We start from the raw sequence: 23384 nt of genomic DNA on the forward strand, positions 1-23384 counted from the left end.
CCACTGTTTAGTACGACAGGGACCCTCATCTGAGAAGGTTTTTGTTATGTGATATGATTAAGTCCAACATTTTCTAGATTGTAGTGGAGGAGATGATGACTGTAGAGAAAGTGAAAGGGATCAGAATACTCACTCTTATATTCTCTTATTGATCTAACTTCTCGTGAAAGAAATGGTGAAATTCAACTATTTTCTCAGAAGCACCTCCTCAAGGTAATTGACTGAGCAGGTCTGTTCCCTCCTGCAGGTGGGAGACGCTAGACAGCTTCATGCAACACGACGTGCAGGAGCTGTGCAGAGTGGTGAGTAGAATAATACAATTATTATTATATAGAATAATAATAAGACCAGCACACTGGTCACTATTCTGTGTGCGATTGTTGAATAATTAGCATGGCGGAGGCTGTGTTTCCTGTACCAACCAGGTGTCTTTAGAAAGGATATCCAAACCTCTGTCAATAGTTTTAACTAGTGGTGGGTAGGGATGGGTACCGAATTAGGTACTTTTAAGTAGGGATGCACGATATTGATTTTGACACCGATACCGATAACTTTATGCTCCTCAAGCCGATACCGATAACCGATATTTATTGTATTATAATATTTTTTTTAACTGTGTATATATATATATATATATTTTGAGTATTTATAAGCTCCGACGTCATCGGTACTGCTATCGGTACTCGAGAAATTATGGAGTTTTTTTTTGAGGAATTTAAACGTCGCAAACTAATCTTGTTGGCAGTTGTCTATATCTCTCCTGCCTCTGTGTCTCTGCCTGCCCGGGGAGCTCTATGCTCCTTGCCTGCTGTGCTCTCTCCTCTCTTCCCCTCCCACACACACACTCACTCACTCACTCACACACACACACACACACACACACACACACACACACACACACACACACACACACACACACACACACGGGTGCTGCGCTGCCGAGTACAGACAGCTCTGCTCTCATAATGGCGGACAGAACGAAATGTTCAAAAGTCTGGGTCTATTTTACTAAAGTCGATGCTGACAACGCTCGTTGCCACAAGTGCAACAAGACATTTGCCATAATGTATAAGCGCTGGTACTTGTCAATGTGGCTGGTGGGGATCTAACGTTATTAGCCTGAGCTCCGAGTAGAGTAATGGCTGACAATCCGGAGGTAAATAAACGAACGAGAGCTTCTGATTGGTGGTAAGAAGAAGAGGTGGGTGCAAGCCGTGGGACGTAATTGGCAGATCGACTGTCTGTCTCCGAATGTAACGTGACTACGTCACAGCCAAGAAAGGGAGCGCTGGATTTGTGAAACTCCCTGTTCCTAAACCACACGCTATCAGTTTTACCACAGTACTGGCAAAACGGGAGGAGGCTATAATAAAAACAAGCGCCCTTCATCCAAATCCACCCACACCGGATTTCTTTTAACCAAAAAATGTATTATATGTTATCGGAGCTATCAATAACGTTATCGGGATGACGTCATAATTGCGGCCCGATAATTATCGTGCATCCCTACTTTTAAGGGTACTTCCCGAATCACGTCGGTACTACAGAGTACCGATTCACGTGAGATCCGTCTGTGCCACATTTCGTTACTGGAAAAAAAACTAAACATATGAAGTGTGCCGCACCTTCACGTCAACGTTCATACGCACAATATATGCTTACCTAGGGTTTGACTTGATTAAAACAACTACAATTACAAAGCTAGATGCAGACAACGCTCGCTGCAATATTATATATTATATTATGATAATAAATTATTTGAAGTTTGGATATATATATTTTTTTACAACTGGGGTAGGTAGATAAAATTGAGACTAAAGTACAGAAAAAGGTACCGGTATCGGTTCAAATGTTAAAGGTTCCCAACCCTAGTGGTGGGACTCGATTACACATTTTAATCGAATTAATTCAAGACTTTATAGTTAATTAATCGCATTTTAATCGCATATCAATATTTGATGCGAAAAACTAAATTTCTCAATTTAAATTGATTTTTGGTATACAAGTGAATCAATGAAAATCCTGTATTAGCTACTACACAGACCAACAGATCAATGCAATTTTTAAGAAGTGCAGCAATTTTAGGAATTTTATATATATATATATATATATATATATAGCACAAAGGACCTTTTGTAAACTCAAGCACCTTTTGAGGTAAAAGTAAAACGCAATAAAGTTACACAATAAAGTAAAATCACTGAGTGCTAATGAAATAGAGTAACAGAGGTTTGAACACACTGAAGTAAATGTTTTGTGTACTCATGTCTGTTTAGTGGTTGCCAGATGCCTGTTTTTAAGTTCCAGCTGAGAGGTACGAGCTGGAAAACATAACTGTTCCATAGCCTGAAGTCTTATGTAGTACAGGTCCAAAGTTTATAAAAATCCCACAGAAAATGTGTATTTCACAAAGGCTTTTGTAACGTGTGTCGCAAAAATTCAGCATGAAAATACAAAATGGCCGCCCACTTTCATTCAGACGTGCGAGTCAAAACACTAGTCAGAGCGGCTTGTCAGTGCCGCGACATGTGCACGATTGTGTGCGTCAAGTTTAATTCTTTCTGTAGTTAATTCATCGAAATGAATGCGATAAAGTCCCGGCCCTAGTTTTAACCCTTTGTACGTGTGATATTCTATAATGTGTGGATCTAAAGTGTTTGATGCGTGTTTCAGCTCCTTGACAACGTGGAGAACAAGATGAAAGGCACGTGTGTGGAGGGAACCATCCCCAAGCTCTTCAGAGGAAAGATGGTGGTAGGTCTTTCTTTTTTTTAAAGGGTATCTTCATTTGTGTATTTGGTATCGGGGAATAACGGTGAAACTCAATGTCATAATGTTGTACAGCTGAAGTGGGTGTAAATTTGCACTCTAAACAAACAAACAAAACATATAGCTATTAACACATTCAGGGCCATTGGGGCCCGTCTAATCTCACTCTGAGGCCAGCTTTTCATTACAAGGTTTCACTGAGTGTCGTTGTTTGTAGAGCTAAATCTATATTTTATATTATTGCTATGTGTCCATTGTCATTGTCACTATGCAGGCACGCGTGCCTAGGGTTGCCTACCCCTGGTCTAGGGTCATTCCTGCAAAGCTAGTTATAGGGCGCTAAGCTAATAACGCTAAATCGATTGGCGTTTCGGCCCTACACAAGCTAGAGTTAAAAATCAAAATGCTATGATGGGTATCATGGTCCACCATGAATGCATGAAAGGGGGGGGGGGGCTGGGGAAGTCGTTTCTGATTATTGATTACCAATAACAGCATTCGTTATTGCAACATCATACGTTGACCGGGTGGATGGCTATGAGAACAAGGCCCGATCAGATTGAAATTGACGTCAAATCGCTCTTACCTGTGGCCGGTTGGATTCCAAAAATAATTTCCCAGTTATTGTTCACCATCTGGTAGATCGATATGTCCATTGGCTGATGCTATATTCCTTTACTGCATACTGAATTCGGCGTCGCAATAAGTATTCCAGGCGATCGGTTGAAGCCCTCGCTTCAGGCTAACAGAAAAGCTAACCCGGAGTGAAAAAAAGGTGACACCCCGTCCTAGGGGTGGGAATCGCCAGAGACCTCACGATACGATACTATCGCGATACCTGCGTCACGATACGATAGTATCGCGATACTAAATATATCGCGATACACAACTGCAAAGTAAAACTGTCAACATGTTTTATCTAATAAAATAAAGTTCAGTCTGTTCATCTCACTTCAATCATTTTTATTGCAGAACATGGTATTTTCTCAAGCAGACGGATGTAAACACTGTAATCTGTGTTGCATGTACCTGACAAACTGAACTGTTTGTATTAGTCATATTCCAACTTAACTGAATGCACATGTGTGTGGACTACTGTACCACTAGTATTGAAATGAACAATGCAACTTCCTTATACAAAAAAATATATAAATTAATTGTAATTTTTTTTATGAATAATTAAATATCGATACTTGGCGTCCCTATATCGATACAGTATCGCCACGCAAAGTATCGCGATACTACTACGTATCGATTTCCCCCCCCCCCAACCCTACACAGTCTGCAACAAGGGAAACTGCATTATCGAGACAGCGCCAATACCAGGATCTGGCCGGTACTGCACTTTCAGAGTGCCGATATGCCCTTTCCAGCCAACATACAGCTCCGTGACATTGAGTAGGATATTAAAATGGAATAAAAGCTAAACGGAGTGGTAACACATATACGTGGTTGGCCGTTTAACACATCCAGCGCCGGAAACGCGTTTCAGCGCTATTGCCCGCCAAGATCGCTGTACAGCGTTTTTGACATCAATATTAAATTTTTTCGCCATGGCATTCATAATTCATCCACCCAACCCCCGATGCCCTAGCTGGACCCTAGATGTGACTGCAACGGCTCAATACCGCCGCCTGGTGGATGGTCAGGCGAGTTACACTCTCGCAAAAACCGGAAGTGCCATCGGTGCATCGAGGAAAGTCCTCCGGCAGTCACATCTCGTTACGGGACTCCCGACAGACACTATAGTACATATGGATCGCTTTCTAAACTTAATAATCGATATGATTTCGGCGTTTATTGCGCCATACAAACCGGAAATGGACCTAGGCTATCGGTGTCGAATAATTGGGATCTTTCACCACCAGTCTCATCGGCGAACGGTAAGAGTAATCTAACATTATTTTCAGCCCGATTGTTTATTCATTTCACTGCAAACCATCTGATCAATATATCACCCATACTACATAAAGCCGTTACTGATCAAGGAATTATAAACTACCCCCCCCCCCCCCCCCCCCTTTCCTTCACGCATGATGAAGCATAATGTATACCGATCATATACATTTGAATTTTTTAATATAGCGTGTATGGGAAAGAAACGGCAATCGATAATCTATATATGCGTTTGGGCCTATAACTAGCGTTTTTGGAATTACAGCAGAAAAGATTAAAAACATACTTATATTCTAGAAGGTATTAACACAACAATGTATGAATGAAAAAGTATAACGTTCCTACACCCTGAACGATAGATAATCTTATGTTGAATGGGCCATAGTAATGTCAATATAGCAATACAATTTAAAAAGTTATAGCCCTGCAAAGAAGGTAAACATCTCCATAGGCTTTTAATGGTGGCAGAGAGGGGTATGAGATGGGCACAATGCCCGGCGGGCAATGTGTTAAGGATGGCGCCCAATAACGTATATATATACGTGGTTGGCCAGGAATGTGTTAAAAATACAAGGGTATACATAATTATGAGGTGGTCTTTATCTTTTACAAACGCTAATGGCTGAATTGATGATCCTGATTTTACTAACTATTGTGATTCCGATTCTTCATCGTGATCAAGATTACGAATGTTTGTGGAACAAAATAATTGTATTGCCTCTGTCAGTGGGTCTTGCCCATAGTGTTCATGACTGACGTGTTATGACTTGCACAGAAAAATGCCAGCTTATCTTTGCTACTCGTCTTTAACCGTTTCTGCGCCAAGAACGCTACAGCGGTAATTTCATGCATGGACGAGGAGACATAATAATGCTAATCTAGCGTTTATTTCAGTATGATTAGATAATCAGCCGAAAAATTACAACGTGATGACTGGATTACAGTAAAATGCCTTTTTCTCGCCTTTTTCCTGGAATTACTGAAAAACACCCAAACATACTCTATTCAAAACATTATAAAACGGAAATGTACAGATGAAAAAAACAATCTGTCTCAGGCATGTTGACTAGAAGCAACTCACTGAGACTCGACAGCGTTATTAGACCCATAGATATAATATAAGATATATTTTAAGCACTCGCAAATGTCACAGTCTAAAACTATATCCATTGAATAAAGGCCTGCCGATGAATGGGGTATCGGCGCCCCCTGCTGCTGGCGGTCAATGTGTTAAGTGCCAGCAGTCTGCTCCATGTTGTGGTCACATTTGGAAGTGCTAGATTTGATACAGCGGCAGCTCGGTGTGAAATTAAATGGAATTATTTCTTTGGGTGGGCCACATTAATGTGAGGTATTCACATACCTCTTGAAGTTTAAGTTTATTTATAAATGTTTTACCCACTGACGATGCACGTTAATCAACATGTTCAGTTTCCACATCAATGTAAATGTACCAGAGTTGGCTAATGAGCTAGTCTTCACCCGTAGTCCCTGCCTAACATGCAAGAAGATTGAAGAGTTTGATCTGTAGATGGAAAATATACTGCGTGCCACAAAGTACAGCAAAGAGAATTAAGATGTAATATTTACCTGACCTCATATCAACTCAGCCTTTCCGCTAGAGACTGAAAACATGTCCCCATTATTATTTCTTATTTTTGGTGGTGAAACAATCCCTTTGTTTACATTTGAATCACTGATTGGGCCTTTTAATTATCATAAATATAATTATTAATGCCTAATGGCAGAATCGATTAATACTATACAGCTCTTAAAATGTTATCACATTGTTTTTTTGTTCTCTCTGTGTGTGTGCACATCTCCAGTCATATATCCAGTGTAAGCACGTGGACTACCGGTCGGAGCGGATAGAGGACTACTATGACATCCAGCTCAGCATCAAAGGAAAGAAGAATAGTGAGTACTATCTATCTAACACCAACACTATCTTACTATCTAATGCCAACACTATCTTACTATCCAACACCAACACTATCTAACATCAACACTATCTTACTATGAAACACCAACACTATCTTATTATCTAACACCAACACTATCTTACTATAACACCAACACTATTTTACTATGAAACACTAACACCATCTTATTATCGAACACCAACACTATCTTACACCAACACTACTACCGTTACTATCTTAACTTAATCAGTGCCAGACCCGATGATAGTCGGGTTATCTCGCCATGTGTTGAGCGCCAGGACCATCTTTATTTCTTTTATTCGATTTTTGTATTAATTTCATGCACACGGACCTCAGGGTTACCATAGGGAATCACACTGAGATCGCTAGCGTGCAATACCGGCCGCATCCTGCTAGGTGGCAGTATCGCCCACCCTTCAAAACCTTTTTTCACACCCGGTGTTACATTTAATTCCCTCCGGGGCGCAGTTAGAGGTCAGGAGAGGTCAGGCGAGTCTAGCGGTTCACCCGATCACATTGAAACGCGTCCAATGCCCCCGATGCATGTGTTGTGCTGGGGTTATGTTGGGCACCAATAATACACCAATACTGGAAATTGCTATCAGACAATTGGAATATTCTTTTTGGGATACCTCCTACTAAAGGTAAGGACTATATGACATTAACCCTGCTTTGATCCAACCATGATTTCACATCAATCGCAACGATCATATGTAACATACTCCAAAACGTATGCCGTTGGTGACTATCAAAGCATCAAAAAACTCATGCATTCATGATGAAACATAATACCTATTATATACATTTGATTTGGAAATAGTAGCGTGTCCATGCAAGAAGCGCCAGCAGAATTCACGTAGCGCCCTATAACTCAGCTTTTCAGGAATTATCCAGGATCACTCCTAAACTATATAATATTCACCACGGTATAACACGTGAACGTATACATGAATTTATTTTTATCTTTTTCACATGTTGAACGATGAATAGTTGATGTCAAATGAGCCATAGTATTGTCTCCATAGCTATAATATAGAATATAGATATAGCCCTGCAAACACCGCCACGCATCCCCATCTCTTAGAGCGGTGGCGCAGTAGGAACAAAGATGGCTAGACCCGCCGGCGCTGAAAGAGTTAACACCAACACTACCTTACACCAACACTACTATCGTTACTATCTAACATTTACATTTTGTAATTTAGCTGACTCTTTTATCCAAAGTGACTTAAAAGTTCTGTACAACAGGTCAGCAGGAAGGGTAAAACTCATCGAACAGTGTTGAAACTTGGCTGCTACAGTCTTGAGTGCATAGTAGTAAAGACATATTAGCATAGTAGGTAGTAATATAGACATGGTTGATTATTTTTGTGGCAAAGTGCATGATGGTAAAATACAGTACAATGGTTAGTATTTATTTTCTTTATTTCAGGTATTGATTGAAGTGTGTTTTAGTCGACGGTGGAAAACTTGTCTGATTTCAGCTGTCCTAATTGTGGTGTGAAGTTCGTTCCACCATTGTGGAATGAGGACGGAGAATAGCAGGCTTCTCTTTGATGACGCCCTCTGAGCTCAGATAGGAGTGGGTCTGAGGCAGCCAGAAGATGTAGAGCGGAGGGGTCTTGAGGGTGTGTAGTTAGATGCAGAGCGGTGCGGTCTTGAGGGTGTGTAGTTCGATGTAGAGCGGAGGGGTCTTGAGGGTGTGTAGTTAGATGTAGAGCGGAGGGGTCTTGAGGGTGTGTAGTTAGATGTAGAGCGGAGGGGTCTTGAGGGTGTGTAGTTAGATGTAGAGCGGAGGGGTCTTGAGAGTGTGTAGTTAGAGACAATTGACCGGAGGTAGGGGAACGCCTACATGATTTGCTGCACGATATGCCAGGTCAAGGACCTTGAAGCGGATTCGTGCAGCGATGGGGAGCCAGTGCAGCTCTCTTAAGAAGTGGGGTAACATGGGCTGACTTTGGTAGGTTGGAGATCAGGCAGGTCGCTGCATTCTGTACGAGTTGAAGTGGCTTGGTGGTGGTAGTCCTAGACCAGTTAGCAGTAGTTGAGGCGAGACATGACTTGATTGCACGACGAGTTGAGTGGCTTCTTTTGTCAGGAAGGGGTGGATCCTTCTGACGTTGCTCAGGAGGAATCTGCATCTTCTGGTTGTTGCAGAGAAGTTAAGCCGGTCATCAAGGACTTGTACCTAGATTTTTGTCGGTCGAGAACGAAGCTACAGCTACATTGTCCACTGTGATGGAAAGGTCCGTCAACGGGGAGGATTTGGCTGGCAGGTGAAGTAACTCTGTTTTGCTTAGGTTCAGTTTGATGTGGTTGGTCGTCATCCAGGCGGAAATGTCAGACGGGCAGGTCGAGATCCACTCAGAGATTTGGATACCTGAGGGCGGAAAGGAGAGGTAGAGTTCAGTGTCATCGGCATCAGTTATACGAGAAGGCAAGAAACGTGATAATGTTACCCAGGGATTTGGTGTAGAGGGAAAAGAGGAAGGGTCCAAGGGCCGAGCCCTTGGGGACACCCGGGGGCACAGGTCCGACAGGGTCCCTCTCCATGATACTTGGTAGGAGCGGTCGTCGAGGTAGGATGACGGCCATGCCAGTGCAGATCCTACAACTCTCATTTCTCTGAAGGAGAGGCCTTTCACTTTGGCTAAGGGGGCCGTCTCTGTGGAGTGACCAGTCCTGAAGCCTGACTGATTAGGTTGTAGGTGGTCATTCTGTAATAGATAATCAGTGAGTTGGTTGGATACAGCACGTTCAAGTGATTTAGAGGGGAAGGAGAGAAAAGAGCCGGGCGATAGTTGTCTATGACGGTGGGGTTCAGGGTTTGTTTTTTTATCAGCAGTGTGGCTCTAGCTTGTTTTAGGGAAGTGGGAACCACCCCGGAGTTGATGGTTGCAGTTAGGAATGGAAGGATGATTGTCTGGTGCTATGGTCTGGAGGAGTAGGGAGGGTATCGGGTCCAGCTGGCATGTAGTGGGACGGTTCGACATTACCAGTGTCGATGCTTCTGTGTCTGTAATGGGAGAGAAAGATGAGGTTCTTGATTCAGCATTTGGATGGGTGGGGGTTGGGACAAGCAGCTGCGGATGTTCTCAACTTTTTTCCCTCAAAGTCTTAGGCAGAGAGAGAGGGAGGGGGCAGGGAGGACATGGTGGCGTGCAATTTGCGGAGTTTCATAGCCGAGGCCTCGATCTTATGGTGAAAGAAAGAAGCTTTGGCAGTAGTAATGTTTTTGGAGAATGCCAACAAGAGGTTATGATAGGTATTGATGTCACCAGTGAGGCGTGTCTTTTTATATTTCCTCTCGGCCGCTATCAGGACCTGTCTTTCTTCTCTCACTGCATCTGACAGCCATGGACTGGGGGTGGAACGGCAAGCAGGCTTCTCAGCGATGGGACGGAGCTTGTCGAAGAAGGTTGAGAGGGCTGAAAGAAGGGTGGAGGTTGCCGTATCTGGGGGGATAGCAGAGAAAGTCTCACTCAAACTGCGAGAGGCTTCTCGGCGAGGGGACAGAGCTTGTTGAAGATTGTTAACGGGGCTGAAAGGCGGGTGGACGTTGCCGTTTCTGGGGGGAGAGCAGAGAAAGTCATTCAAAGGTAGAGCGGATATGATGTCAGGAGTGGGTGGAGGGGGATGGGGAGCGTAGGTTGCGTCTGAAAGAGACAGATTGGGTTGGAGTTAGGGGTGGACCGGTTCACAAAATTCACAGTTCGGTTGGTATCACTGTTTTGGTTTAACGGTTTTCGGTTCGGTTCGATATACGTTTTTATGTTTTTAATGTAACACTCCAAAAATACCATACATCAGCATAACATATATATAGCCTAAAAATAATCCAACTTTTCAGTTATTCTCAAGGACGTAGTCATGCAAAAACTGAAAGAATGAGGCAGTTTGACATCAGGCACATTATTTTGACAGTGACCGGTTAGAGCTAGGAGAGATGTTGGTACAGCAAGAGGGGCATTGCTGATTTAAACATGCTTCTCATTTATTTGGTAAAAAATAAGGTTTACAGTCGTTTGTCTTAAATACAAAGACCGAACTGACTGAAAAATATAGGCAACATTTGTCAAAGTATTAACTTAGTGCAAACAAACAAAAATAATTAAATTTTTTGTGGCCACATTATAGACAAAGGCCATCAACATAAAGTATTGATTGAAAATTATATTAACAAATTGCAGAATGGGTACAATACAGTACAGCTCAATACACACAATTGTTAAGGGGGTGCACAGATGATGCACAGAGTATGCATATGCTCAACAAGCATTAGACTTTCTTATCAAAAAGGAAAAGTCAGTGTTATTTAAAATAAATAAATCATGTGTACTAAATATATATTTACTTTTTAATTGCATGAAACATTATGAAGTATTCTCTTATGCCGTTTTTCACTGCATGGTACCTAATCAACTTGACTCGCTTTTGCTATTTGAGTCTTGCTAGCCGTATTTGAAGTGGCATCACACCAGGAAGTAAATCAGGGGTAGGCAACCCTAGGCACGCGGGGGCATTTTCATAGGCACAGGGGGCAGCAGTAAAAAATATATATATATAATTTTTTTTTTTTTTTTTTTTTTTATAATATTATAGTGAAATATTTTGCACTGTTGTCACATTTATCTTGTTGAAATCCTCCCACAGGTTCTTTTTACTACCACATATTTAATTGAGACCCTTTATTTCAATTTAGCTGGAAATACATTGCTACATCATTCAGTAACATTTGCAGGGCCTTATAACAAAAACATTATTACGGTCACCATTGTGACCAGTGGGATTAATCAACTAATTTTATTATTTATTTTTCTATTTCATTGAACATTGCACATGTTAAAAGCCATTTTTTTACTCAAAATGTGAGTATTACCAAGTCAACTTGTGTTCTTAAAACAATGACAATAAAGTTTTATTTAATGTGGTTGTGTACTTATTTTTCTGTTAACTTATTATGGATTGAAAACAACCTTAATGCACAGTAACTGAACTCAATATTTTTAAGTTCTGGTAACTTATTATAATTTTTTATTTTTTTTTACAGTAGTCTTGCGATCAATCAAAACTTATTTACACGATATACCTCACATTCACCCTCCATTCACATCCTGGTGTTCTCCTGGTGTTATCCATTAGGCCTGTAGGTGGAGCTATGATAGCACACGTACAGTACACACACCGATGGTGTGTGATGTGTCCAAAAATGAATGGGCAAATGTGAGTGAAATGGTCGCACTGTATGCAGCTGTTTGTCAACATTGCATCCCCCCCCCCCAACTCAGATTTAGGGTTGATACAACCATCATAATAATATTGTTAATAATAACAATAACAATAATGATGTAATAATGTAAAGATTATCATTAAAAAGACCTGATTATGAGAAATCTTTTTTACGATGCATGGAATATTGTTGAGGCACACTAGTTACAACTATATTTCAAACAGGCACTCCATGTCAAAAAGGTTGCTGACCCCTGAAGTAAATGGTCAACAGTAAAACACAGCATTGGAACCTGGAAAAGCCCTGGTGATATAATATAAACGAACAGCTAATAAACGTGAAGTTATCTTTAAACCTCTGTTGTCAAGCCTTGTCAATATACCCCCCCCTTCCCCACTAATGGATCTTGTGTCGTGGAGTCACTTCACTGTGAGCATTTCCGCAGTTAGCTTGCGGCTAACGTTCGTTAGCTTGCGGCTAACGTTATAACCGAACAATACACACATGCCCCGAACCGTGCACGGTTCGAATGTGAACCGTTCCACCCCTAGTTGGAGTGGATGGTTTGGTTTTTAGCATAAGTTAGTGAGAAGGATATAAAGAAGTGGTCTTATACATGGAGGCAAGTTACCGTTGTGTTAATTATGCTGGTGTCACAGGAATTATACTGGAGACACAGGACTAACATCAACACTATCTTACTATCTAACACCAACACTACTGATATTACTATTTAACATCAACATTATCTTACTATCTTAACACCAACACTACTATTGTTACTATCTAACATCAACACTATCTAACACCAACACTACTGATATTACTATCTAACACCAACACTACTATTGTTACTATCTTAACATCAACACTATCTAACACCAACACTACTATTGTTACTATCTAACACCAACACTACTACCGTTGCTATCTAACACCAACACTACTGATATTACTATCTAACACCTACACTAATATCCAGATTCAAAGCCATCTCTTAGCTCGTCTGAGGAAAACAGCGGTTGTGATTGGTTGATGTTTCACAGCGAGATAACAATGATTTACTTGACATTCGATTCAGCGTATGCATAGCTGTGCAATGCTGCCATTCTTACCAAATGGATATGTGCTCATTCCCCAAGATAGAAACTAGTCTTGATTACATTCCTGTGTCTGTAAGATATATGTTGTGTATAATAGATGTAAAAGTGAGTAACGACTCTCTCCCTCTCTGCAGTCTTCGAGTCCTTCAAAGACTACGTCGCCACAGAACAGTTGGATGGAGACAACAAGTACGACGCAGGAGAGCACGGCCTGCAGGTCAGAACCCATACTCGCCAGCAGGGCCGTGCGCTATGCACAATATTTACTAATATGACCCATGTCTGTATGATAGGCGGTGAGATGCATTCCTAGAGCATTTGCCATTTTGTGCCTGTTTTATTTAATAAAAGAAAATGTAATCCAACAATCACGTTAACAGACAAAATGTTACAAACATGTTGACAGAGGGCCAACAACGATGGGAGAATGGTATTTGTGCGCTGGTTTTCAAAAAAGTAGTTTAATTCATTTGTTTCCAGGGGCAATGGTCATACCGGCCAGCTCTACTCACCAGTCAATGTTGTATATAAAAAATAAATGTCATCCTTTTGTTTTCTGGTGCTTAGACTCTACTACTGTGATGCCTTATCCATTCAGCAGTGGCCCGGCTCCAGCTGGGTCACTATGCTGCCTGGAGGCCTTTAACCAAGTCTAGTCATATGGCCCACGTCACCCCCCACATTCTGGCCTCCTTGCCTTGGCTACTGGTTAAGTTTAGGATTACTTTTGAAGTTATTTTGATTCAAGGGGAGGGGTTAGGAAATGCATTTAGGTCAAGTTAATGACCTCAGAAGTATAGTAAATATAACTGGATCTTGTGTGTGTGTTCCAGGAAGCGGAGAAGGGGGTGAAGTTCCTAACTTTCCCACCCATCCTGCACCTGCAGCTGATGAGGTTCATGTATGACCCACAGACTGACCAGAACATCAAGATCAATGACAGGTGAGACGTGCGCGCTCACACGCACACACGCACGCATGCACACACACGCACACACACACGCACACACGGACGGACGGACATCAAGATCAATGATGGGTGAGAGACGCACACTAAGGCTGCAGCTAACGATTCTTTTTGTTATTTATTAATTAATTGATACTTTTTTCGGTTAATAAAACCATTTAATCTCTTCCACCCGACGGGGACCGGTACCGGTCCCGAAATGACATTGTGTCATAAATCAATATCCCCAGACTGTTCTACAAAAGTAGCGTTTTTTTGTCAATCCTAAACTTTTGGCCAATATCTCATCAAGCTGCATCCATACGGGGGATGAAAGCTAGTCAGTTTTCCTCTTCTCAATCATGTGCTGCTATGCTGTTAATGAAACACCACAATAATAGTGGATACTGCGATATTGTGAACGTTGTCATTGTGACTTGCTGACTCATATTATGCAAATCAAAGTTTTTCCGTAATCTGTTACGTCGATGAGACGCACACACACTCACACATATTCTGGTGCAAGTGGTTTCTTGCTCTTGGACATCTCTTATTCACCAGAACACACAAACCCACACACACACTTAACATGCTTTAAATTATTTATATTGGCATCTGGTGTAATTTCTTTTATTTAAACCAACCCCAAATGGTAATGGAGCACAAATGTGTTTGGTACACATCTCACCATCTTTGCCACTTGGCCAGGCTCTTAACACTTTCAGTGCTGGCCGTGTTTTCCTTTTTACCCCCTTGAATGCCGCCGCCCACTTCAATGATGGCGTTAAAAACGCATAATCTATGTTTTAAATTATGGCTATGTCTAATCTGCCCGTCGCTTATCAATGACTTGTTTGCAGTCAATATTGTCGAAACGGATTGTTTTTTAATCGGTTCATATCCTTTTTATAGCATTTCGAAAAGCTATCGTTTTCTCAAATTTCAGGAAAATAGAAAGATTCCGTCATAAACGGCATTTATTGGAATATTCTCGAATACACTAGACACGTTGTCATTTGTCTGCCTATTTATGAATCGTTTTCAAATAAATGCTAGATTATCGATAGTATATGTGTACTTATGCACGCTATAGAAGCGAGCTGAGAAGTCGATTCTCTTATTTCCTCAACAGCACACACACACACACACATATACACCTACGGGACACGCTGTTATCTCAGTGAAAACTGCTCTGATTATCCTAAAACTGATAACATAGACTCCTTACCTTAGATCAGATGTTCTCCAAAAAGATTATTCCAATTCCTGATCGCCATTCCAAATATCGATCACGTTTATTGATTGATTATTGGCTGCTGTAAATATATATTCCAGGCTGCTTTCCATCTCGCGATCACTTCCCTCTTCATCAGATGGCTTGCCAGCATAGTGGAGCCAGTAGGCTCCCCCCCCACAGATCCACCAGTGTAATTGAATGGCCTGCAGTTACACAGGGATAGACGATGGGGTGCGGTATTTTCCCATCGGAGCTCCTAGAGGGGCTGCTGTACCAACGGGAGACTCGGTTGATGAAATATGAATTAGCGTCGTCGGCACTCAACGGGGGCATGAAATAACGACATGTTGTGGCTGGAACTCAAAGTGTTAATGATGACTGCTGAGATGGAGCACAATCTCACCAGCTGTCCCGCTGTTGTCACGCCTGCTATCCTCAGGCGACTCACAGCCAGGCTTCTATGAGTCGGCTGCGTACACGGTTAGTCGAGTCTGCTGTCTACAAGGTTAGTCGAGTCTGCTGTCAAGTTTCAAGTTTCTTTAATAGTTGTCATACAGAAGTACAGAATACTTTCATACAAAATGCTTCTTACTGTTACGCTCCAGAGACTCTGCTAGACAAGATAGTATCAAATAACATAGTATAGCATGTAATTTAGAAGAAGAAAATGAGGTCACAGTGTTCGGTATAGACATATGTACAATGTTCTGAGTTACCATATAATATACAATACTATGCAGTGTACTAATGTACAGTACACGGTTAGTCTGTCTGCTGTCTACACTGTTAGTCTGAGTCTGCTGTCTACACTGTTAGTCTGTCTGCTGTCTACACTGTTAGTCTGAGTCTGCTGTCTACACTGTTAGTCTGAGTCTGCTGTCTACACTGTTAGTCTGTCTGCTGTCTACACTGTTAGTCTGAGTCTGCTGTCTACACTGTTAGTCTGTCTGCTGTCTACACTGTTAGTCTGAGTCTGCTGTCTACACTGTTAGTCTGAGTCTGCTGTCTACACTGTTAGTCTGTCTGCTGTCTACACTGTTAGTCTGTCTGCTGTCTACACTGTTAGTCTGTCTGCTGTCTACACTGTTAGTCTGAGTCTGCTGTCTACACTGTTAGTCTGTCTGCTGTCTACACTGTTAGTCTGTCTGCTTTCTACACTGTTAGTCTGTCTGCTGTCTACACTGTTAGTCTGCTGTCTACACTGTTAGTCTGAGTCTGCTGTCTACACTGTTAGTCTGAGTCTGTTGTCTACACCGTTAGTCTGAGTCTGCATACTATGCGTCACAACATTGTTATATCACAATATACTGTGATATAATGTGATTTATTACCATTTTTAAACCGCAAATGGTGTCTCCAATGGAAAACCTTTATGATTTGTAACAGAAAATAGTTTGCACTAGGGCTGTCCCCGACTAAGGATTTGGATAGTCGACTATGATTGGTCAAATATTATTATTATTTTTTGTACTATGTACTATAAATGTCATTTTTCAGTCTCTAGCATTGTATTATAGTAATAGGAGTTCGTATCAATGTGTTTGTGTCTAAATACCATATTGGCGGATTGCTCTGTTTCAGCTCAGCCCCTTTCCTCCTCCAGTAAATCAGGCCATTTTGATTTGAACGGCCGATATACGTCATACGGCCGCTGGGTGATGCGATTGGCTCTGTGGTTGGAGCTAATGCCCGCCCCCATTCTACCTAGACTAGACAGCGAGTGGAGGAAGCCACTTCCTCAGCTGCGAGGCGGAGTGGGGCCCGTGTGCTCTGGAGGGAGAGAAAGGAAGAGAGAGGGAGAGAGAGAGATGGAGAGAGAGGGGGCACTTGGGGGGGGGGTACCTGCCGGCCGCGTGCCACACACCCGCAAACGGGAGATTGAAAGAAAGGGAAAAAAAAAAAAACCACAAGCTGCCGCGAACGAGAGGGAGAGAGGGGGCCTTGTCATTAACGGCCTGTCTTTTTTTTTTCTTCTCTCTCCCACCCCCTCCTCTCTCTCTCTCTCTCTCTCTCTCTCTCTCTCTCTCTCTCTCTCTCTCGCGCAACCTCTTTTTTCTCTCGCTATGTTCACCTCATTCCAATCATTTTTATTGCAGTTAAATGAGATTGGCAAGCATAATTATTATTTATTTTTAATTAGTTGATACTTGCCGTTGTATCGTTATAATATCGGCAAAGAAATTCACAATCTATTGCTTTAACGATTCCCCCACCCCTAATAATAATCATGTTTTTGCATTGATGCACACAATTCAATAATTGGTTCTCATACTATTGGTAGAGTTTCTGGGTTTTGAATAGTGGTTGACCGATGAGGATTATTTAATACTGATTACTAGCTATAGGTTAGTCTTCTAATGTTTTAAATGTATGTGTTTGGTGTTATTGTCGTGTTTTTGTTGTGGCCTAACAGCCCTGGGACCATGACGGAAATAAGGGTTTTACTCTTTCTCCTTTGGATCCTTGTTCTGTGTTTTTAATCCATCAATCAAATAAAATAAAATTACTGCTGAATTAAGGTGGCATATAGCCGATGTTTAAGACTAAAATTATTATTATATTAGAGACTAAAGTTGAATATTGCCATGCCCATTTTTTACTTTTGCCCAAGTCATGTCGATAGCATAATTTCAACCACTTCAATATCCACCCCTAGACTTTGACCAAATGTATGCTCTTCTTGCCGACAATTTATTATTATAATTATTTCCTAGTCTCAAAGTTAAACATTGCCACTGCTATCAGCACTCAGAAAACAGGAGTTAACATAGGACATCAGGTAGACAAAATACCGATACCTTCTAGCCGTGATCCCCCAGCAGATGTTTTATGGTGGCTATTTTGTGTCTGTTCCATTCAGTTCCATTTAACTTTGGGGATACAAAATCGTCTGGGCGTGAAACAGCCTGTAAGCTTTTCCTCCCGTCTTGCAACAGCTGCCACCCAAATTAATTCCATTTGGCTTTTTCATTGGCGTCTTCTAGTTTGGAACGCTCCTTTCAGATGCCTCTCCCCATCCACCAACATAACTTTCTGGGTGAATCACTTGTCCATAGATGGGTCAAAGGACAGCCTATTCCTAGAACCAGGACTTGTCTGGGCTGCGCTCTTGATACAACATGCCACTACTAGGGATGGGTATCGTTGCTTGGAGAAAAGAAAACAATTAATTAAGAAAAGAATCGACATTGCTTTATTATTCTTTTATATAACTATATTACTGCACATGGCTACTTTTTGATCAATTAATACAAGCAGTCAGATAAATTAACTATTTTGGGACTTTCTATTTTATTTAGAAAGTTCTTAAATCGGAATGTCCCACCCAATACGCAGCTATTAAGCACGGTTCAATACTCTATTTTATTAGTAGAGATACTTTTAGAACAATAGCCTGATGCTGTATTTTCCATGAGTTGAGTGGATGCATGACCGGAGCAGTGTGTGTGTGAGGCTGCGGTTAGACTTTCGTTTCATTTTCTGGTGAGTTTCGCCGCAACGTATGAGAGGTGGGTCACACTTTCGTTTTGTCACCTGAGCAAAGTGATGTAGTACACTGCCAAAGCAGTAGATGGCAGTAGGTGGCGAACATGAAGGCAATTCTCAACCAATCAGAACTTGAATGTGCCAATACACTTCCTGCAAAGTAAATGTCAACAAGGCGGGCGCCACCATCTTTGCCTATTTACCCAATGCAGCACTTCTTTTTCAGCAAAGTGTAATAAAAGTGCAATAAACAAAACGGATACATTCACTGTGTTCTGCTCTCTCATTTGTTGATGAAACAAAACTAACATCAACACAAGTGACCACCAAGAGCGGATAGTTTAGTCTCAAAAAAGATCGGTGACTTTGTTAGCTACATTGTTAGCTGCATGCTAACGTGAATGGAAGATGCCATTATAACAGTATAGCATTGTGGCTAGAAGCTAACGTTAGCTCACGCTAGTTAGCCAGCACCAAACTGATGATATCGGGAGCTATCAGTAGCTAGATAACATTAGAGACAACGCTGTGTGTATTAAACAAAGGTGAATAGATGACTGGGCCATTTTGTTTAATGCTTGTTAAGATTGAAAGAGGAGCTTTGAGCTAACAGGGTCTGATAGCTAACGCTAGCTCATGTTAGCCAGTGGCAGTGCTCGTGCAATCGTTAATGCTAGCAGAATGAATGGATGCAAACTTTATTTAACATATTGCATAATGGGTACAATACAATACGGCTCAATACAAACAATTGTTAAGGGAATGCAGACTGTTGTAGCTTTAGACGGGGTCAATTTTCAGAAAATCATAACCCTGAAGGCATTTCGTGTTTATTTTTGGTACACAACATTTCTAGGGGTATTAAGGGGTGCTGAATCCAAATCTGCTGTATACCAAGCTCAAAAATGTCAAATAAGGCCTCAAAATTGAGAAATCCAACATGGCCGCCAGCGCCAGGCTGAAATCTATTTAAGTGCATATCTTTTTGACTAAACAAGGTAGAAACATGAATGAAATGTGTTTTTATATGTTTGCATACATGAGGAATTTAAAATCATATCCTGATTTTAGATCAGTTGTGAAAATGTTGCTTGAAACTCATATTTATAGCAGAAACGGTGGTCGTTATTGATGCATAACTCATCAACCAAATAAGAAAGAAAAGCAGGATGATCCCAGGCCATGGATTTATTCATCAAACTATTTTCTCTTGATTTTTTTTTAATCAACATGTCATTTATGCAAATTAGATAGTCCTTAATATGCGTACAGTAGCTTAGGTACAGTAATTTATTGTCAGTCATCAATCGTATTCAGGCAGGTGTCGCAGGTGTCTTGCAGTTGCATGATTCATCCAATGCCACGTTTCCAGAATAGAATAGAATAGATTATAATATAATAAAATAAAAATATTATTTTACCATATCAATATAAGTGAAGGTTCAAGTTTCTTTATTAGTTATCATACAGAATACAGAATACTTTGCATGAAATGTTTCTTTCTGTGTTGCTCCTGAGAGTGTGCTAGATAATAACAAGATAGTATAAAATAAGTATAATAAGTATAAAATAGAAAGTCAAGAAGTCAAGTACGTAAACAAGTGTAACAACAAAATTGTTCAGTGTTTCTATATATAGAGTATGTACAGCTGGTACAAAAATGGTGAGGTATAGCTTAGCTTGTGGTGCCACCTTGTAGTGGTGAGGTGCAATAAGGAATGAGAATGATGTGCAATTTCCTTACCAATAATATAAATATAAATATAAAGTGTAAATTGTGTCTAAAGTGGTAAAGTGGGTGATACAGTGTGTTGTTTATTTAAGTGAGTGTATGTGCGCTGTGGGTGTGTTGATGGTTTGCTTATTGTTCATTGTTCATTCATTGAGCATCCTGATGGCCTGGGGATAGAAGCACCTACTGAGTCTCTCTGTGCTTGCCATGGAGACTCCGGTATCGCTTGCCTGATCGCAGCAGTTCAAAGAGGCAGTTGATTGAGTGGCTGGAGTCTTTGATTATTCTCTTAGCCTTGCCCATGCACCGCTTGTTGTAAATGTCTTGGAGAGTGGGAAGCCCACCTTCAATTGTGCGTTCGGCTGAACGGGCCACTCTCTGTAGTCTGCTGCGGTCTTGTGCAGTGCTATTCCCAAACCAGGAGGTGATATTGCCAGTCAGGATGCTCTCTATTGTGCATGAGTAGAAGTTCTTGAGGATCTTCTGACTCACGTTGAACTTCCTTAAGCGCCTAAGGAAGTAGAGGCGTTGTCGTGCCTTCTTGATAACACTGTCAATGTGTGTGGTCCATGTCAAGTCCTCGGATATGTGGACTCCGAGGTACTTAAAACTGTTCACTTTCTCAACCGGTGCCCCGTCGATGCTGAGGGGGCTGTAGTCCCTGACCCCGACCTCCTAAAGTCCACAATCATCTCCTTTGTTTTGCTGATGTTCAGGGAGAGGCTGTTCTCTTGACACCATCCCGCTAGAACCTTAACCTCTTCCAGGTAGGCCCTCTCATCGTTTGCAGAGATCAGGCCCACCACTACTGTGTCGTGAGCAAATTTGATGATTGTGTTGTTGTTCCGCTGTGCCACACAGTCGTGTGTACAGGGAGTGGAGGAGGGGACTCAGGACACAGCCCTGGGGGGCCCCTATGTTGAGAGTGCTGGATGAGGAGGTGCAGTTGCCTGCTCTCACCACCTGGGGTCTGCCCGTCAGGAAGTCCAAGACCCACTGGCAGAGGTCATAGTTCAAGCCCAGGTCCCTGAGCTTGGCTATGAGTTTGGAGGGGACTATGGTATTGAATGCTGAGCTGTAGTCGATGAATAGCATTCTCACATAGTTCCCCTGCCTCTTGTCCAGGTGTGATGCTGCTGTGTGCAGCACATGGGCTATGGCGTCCTCTGTGGACCTGTTGGGGCGGTATGCAAATTGCAGGGGGTCCAGGTTGATGGGGAGGGAGGAACAGATGTAGCCCTTCACTAGCTTCTCAAAGCACTTCATGGCTATGGAGGTGAGAGCTACAGGGCGGTAGTCGTTGAGGCAAGCTGGCTTGGATTTTTTGGGTACAGGGATAATGGTGGACTTCTTCAGACAGGTGGGGATGACAGCCTGTTCTAAGGACAGGTTAAATATGTCAGTAAATACCGGGGCCAGTTGGTCGGCACAGACTTTTAGGACGCGGCCGGGGATACCGTCCGGACCTGCTGCCTTCCTGATATTCACTTTCTTAAACGTCCTCCTCACCTCATGTTCTGTTATCCTGAACACTGAGTCTCCATCAGCAGTGCCCCCCCCCCCTCCTCCATTGCAGTGGTTTGTAGGCTGGTGCTGTTATTCCCAGCCTCAAACCTCGCATAGAAGGTATTGAGATCATTTGCCAGTTGGATGTCACTGTTCAGTTTGAGGGAGGTGCCTTTGTAATCTGTCATCGTTCTGAGGCCCTGCCACATAGCTCTAGAGTCAGCCTGTTCATATTGAAGTTCAATTGAATCCCTATAGCGCCTTTTTGCTTCTATTACTGTCCTCCTAACATTGTATCTCACCACCTTGTGGTCATTCATGTTGCCTGTCACAAGCCTGGCGTTTTATGCTGAGGTGCGCGCCTTCAGAGCTTCACGGACGGATTTGTCTACCCAGGGCTTTTGGTTTGGGTAAACTCTAATTGTGGTAGAGGGGATTGTTTCTTCTACCAAAGTACAAACAAAATCCAGCACTGTTTCCGTGTAGTCATTAATATTATCTGTTATCGCGGAACACCCGCCAGTCTGTACATTCTAGTGCAGCTTGGAGCGGCTCCTCCGACGCCACCGTTCAGCGCTTCACCTCTCGCGATACTACAGGAATGCGCTTGAGACTTTGTTTATACTGCGGTACAAGAAAGATGGCGTTGTGATCTGACTTGCCGAAAGGACTGGCAGCATGTGATTTTTAACCGCTCTTAAATTGCGAGTAGCAATGGTCTAAAATATTCCCGCCTCTGGTAGAAGAAGTCACATGCTGGTAGAATTTTGGCAGCACTTTTCTCAGATTAGCGCTATTGAAATCACCCACAACCACAATAGCAGCGTCTACGTTAGCTGCTTGGAGCTTGTTTACTTCGTTGTGGAGCTTGGAGAGCGCGTCGCCTGTGTTTGCTTGTGGTGGAATATACACTCCGATCAGAATGACCGACGTTAATTCTCTCGGGAGAAAGAATGGCCGGCACTTGATGGATATATACTCCAGGTTTGGGGAGCAGTGGTTTGAAAGCTCCTTCACGTTGCCTGGATCACACCAATTGTTGTTCAACATGAAAGCTATTCCACCTTCCCGCTTTTTTCCGGAATCTTCCTCTGTACGTTTGAATACGTGTTACAGTAATCCTTACAGTGACAGCTTATTCACACTCTTCCTCAGTGTTCCGGCAGGTGTTGACTTTCTTACAGTTGCATGCTTCGATACATGCCATGTGACTCTTCCTGAATAGAATAGAGTAGAAGATAATTAAAAGATTATAGCCAGCTCCCGTACAAGTATATTCGAACACATGATACAATTGTCCTTACAGTGATTTATTCTGTTCCTTCATTCCTTTTTTTCTCTCTGTTATAGGCATTATGTTCACAATTCTGTTAACGACAAACAGTCTAGAGTATACAGTCTTGCAGGTGGATGTAGAGATGTAGAGATCCAGCTTTCATGTAGAGATGCGTACATCGGATTCTGTCATAGTGAGCCAAGAGTAGAAGCAGCACATCTGTGTCACGCGCTGACACAACGATTGTTTCCACTGGAGCC

General features: G+C 42.0%; 1 protein-coding gene across 6 annotated transcripts in view; it reads left to right on the forward strand.

Moving 5' to 3' along the window:
• usp7 (ubiquitin specific peptidase 7 (herpes virus-associated)) overlaps positions 1-23384 on the forward strand; it is a 137602-nt gene that overhangs the window by 80695 nt on the left and 33523 nt on the right. For all 6 annotated transcript variants that reach the window (XM_084329460.1, XM_084329461.1, XM_084329456.1 and 3 more), the window contains 5 exons: positions 248-302; positions 2674-2754; positions 6492-6582; positions 13076-13158; positions 13775-13884. In XM_084329460.1, the coding sequence (XP_084185586.1) occupies positions 248-302; positions 2674-2754; positions 6492-6582; positions 13076-13158; positions 13775-13884 (420 nt within the window). The remainder of the gene's footprint in view (positions 1-247; positions 303-2673; positions 2755-6491; positions 6583-13075; positions 13159-13774; positions 13885-23384) is intronic.

The sequence above is a fragment of the Notolepis coatsorum genome (genome assembly GCF_963971535.1).
Source record: "Notolepis coatsorum genome assembly, chromosome: 14".
Lineage (NCBI taxonomy): Eukaryota > Metazoa > Chordata > Actinopteri > Aulopiformes > Paralepididae > Notolepis > Notolepis coatsorum.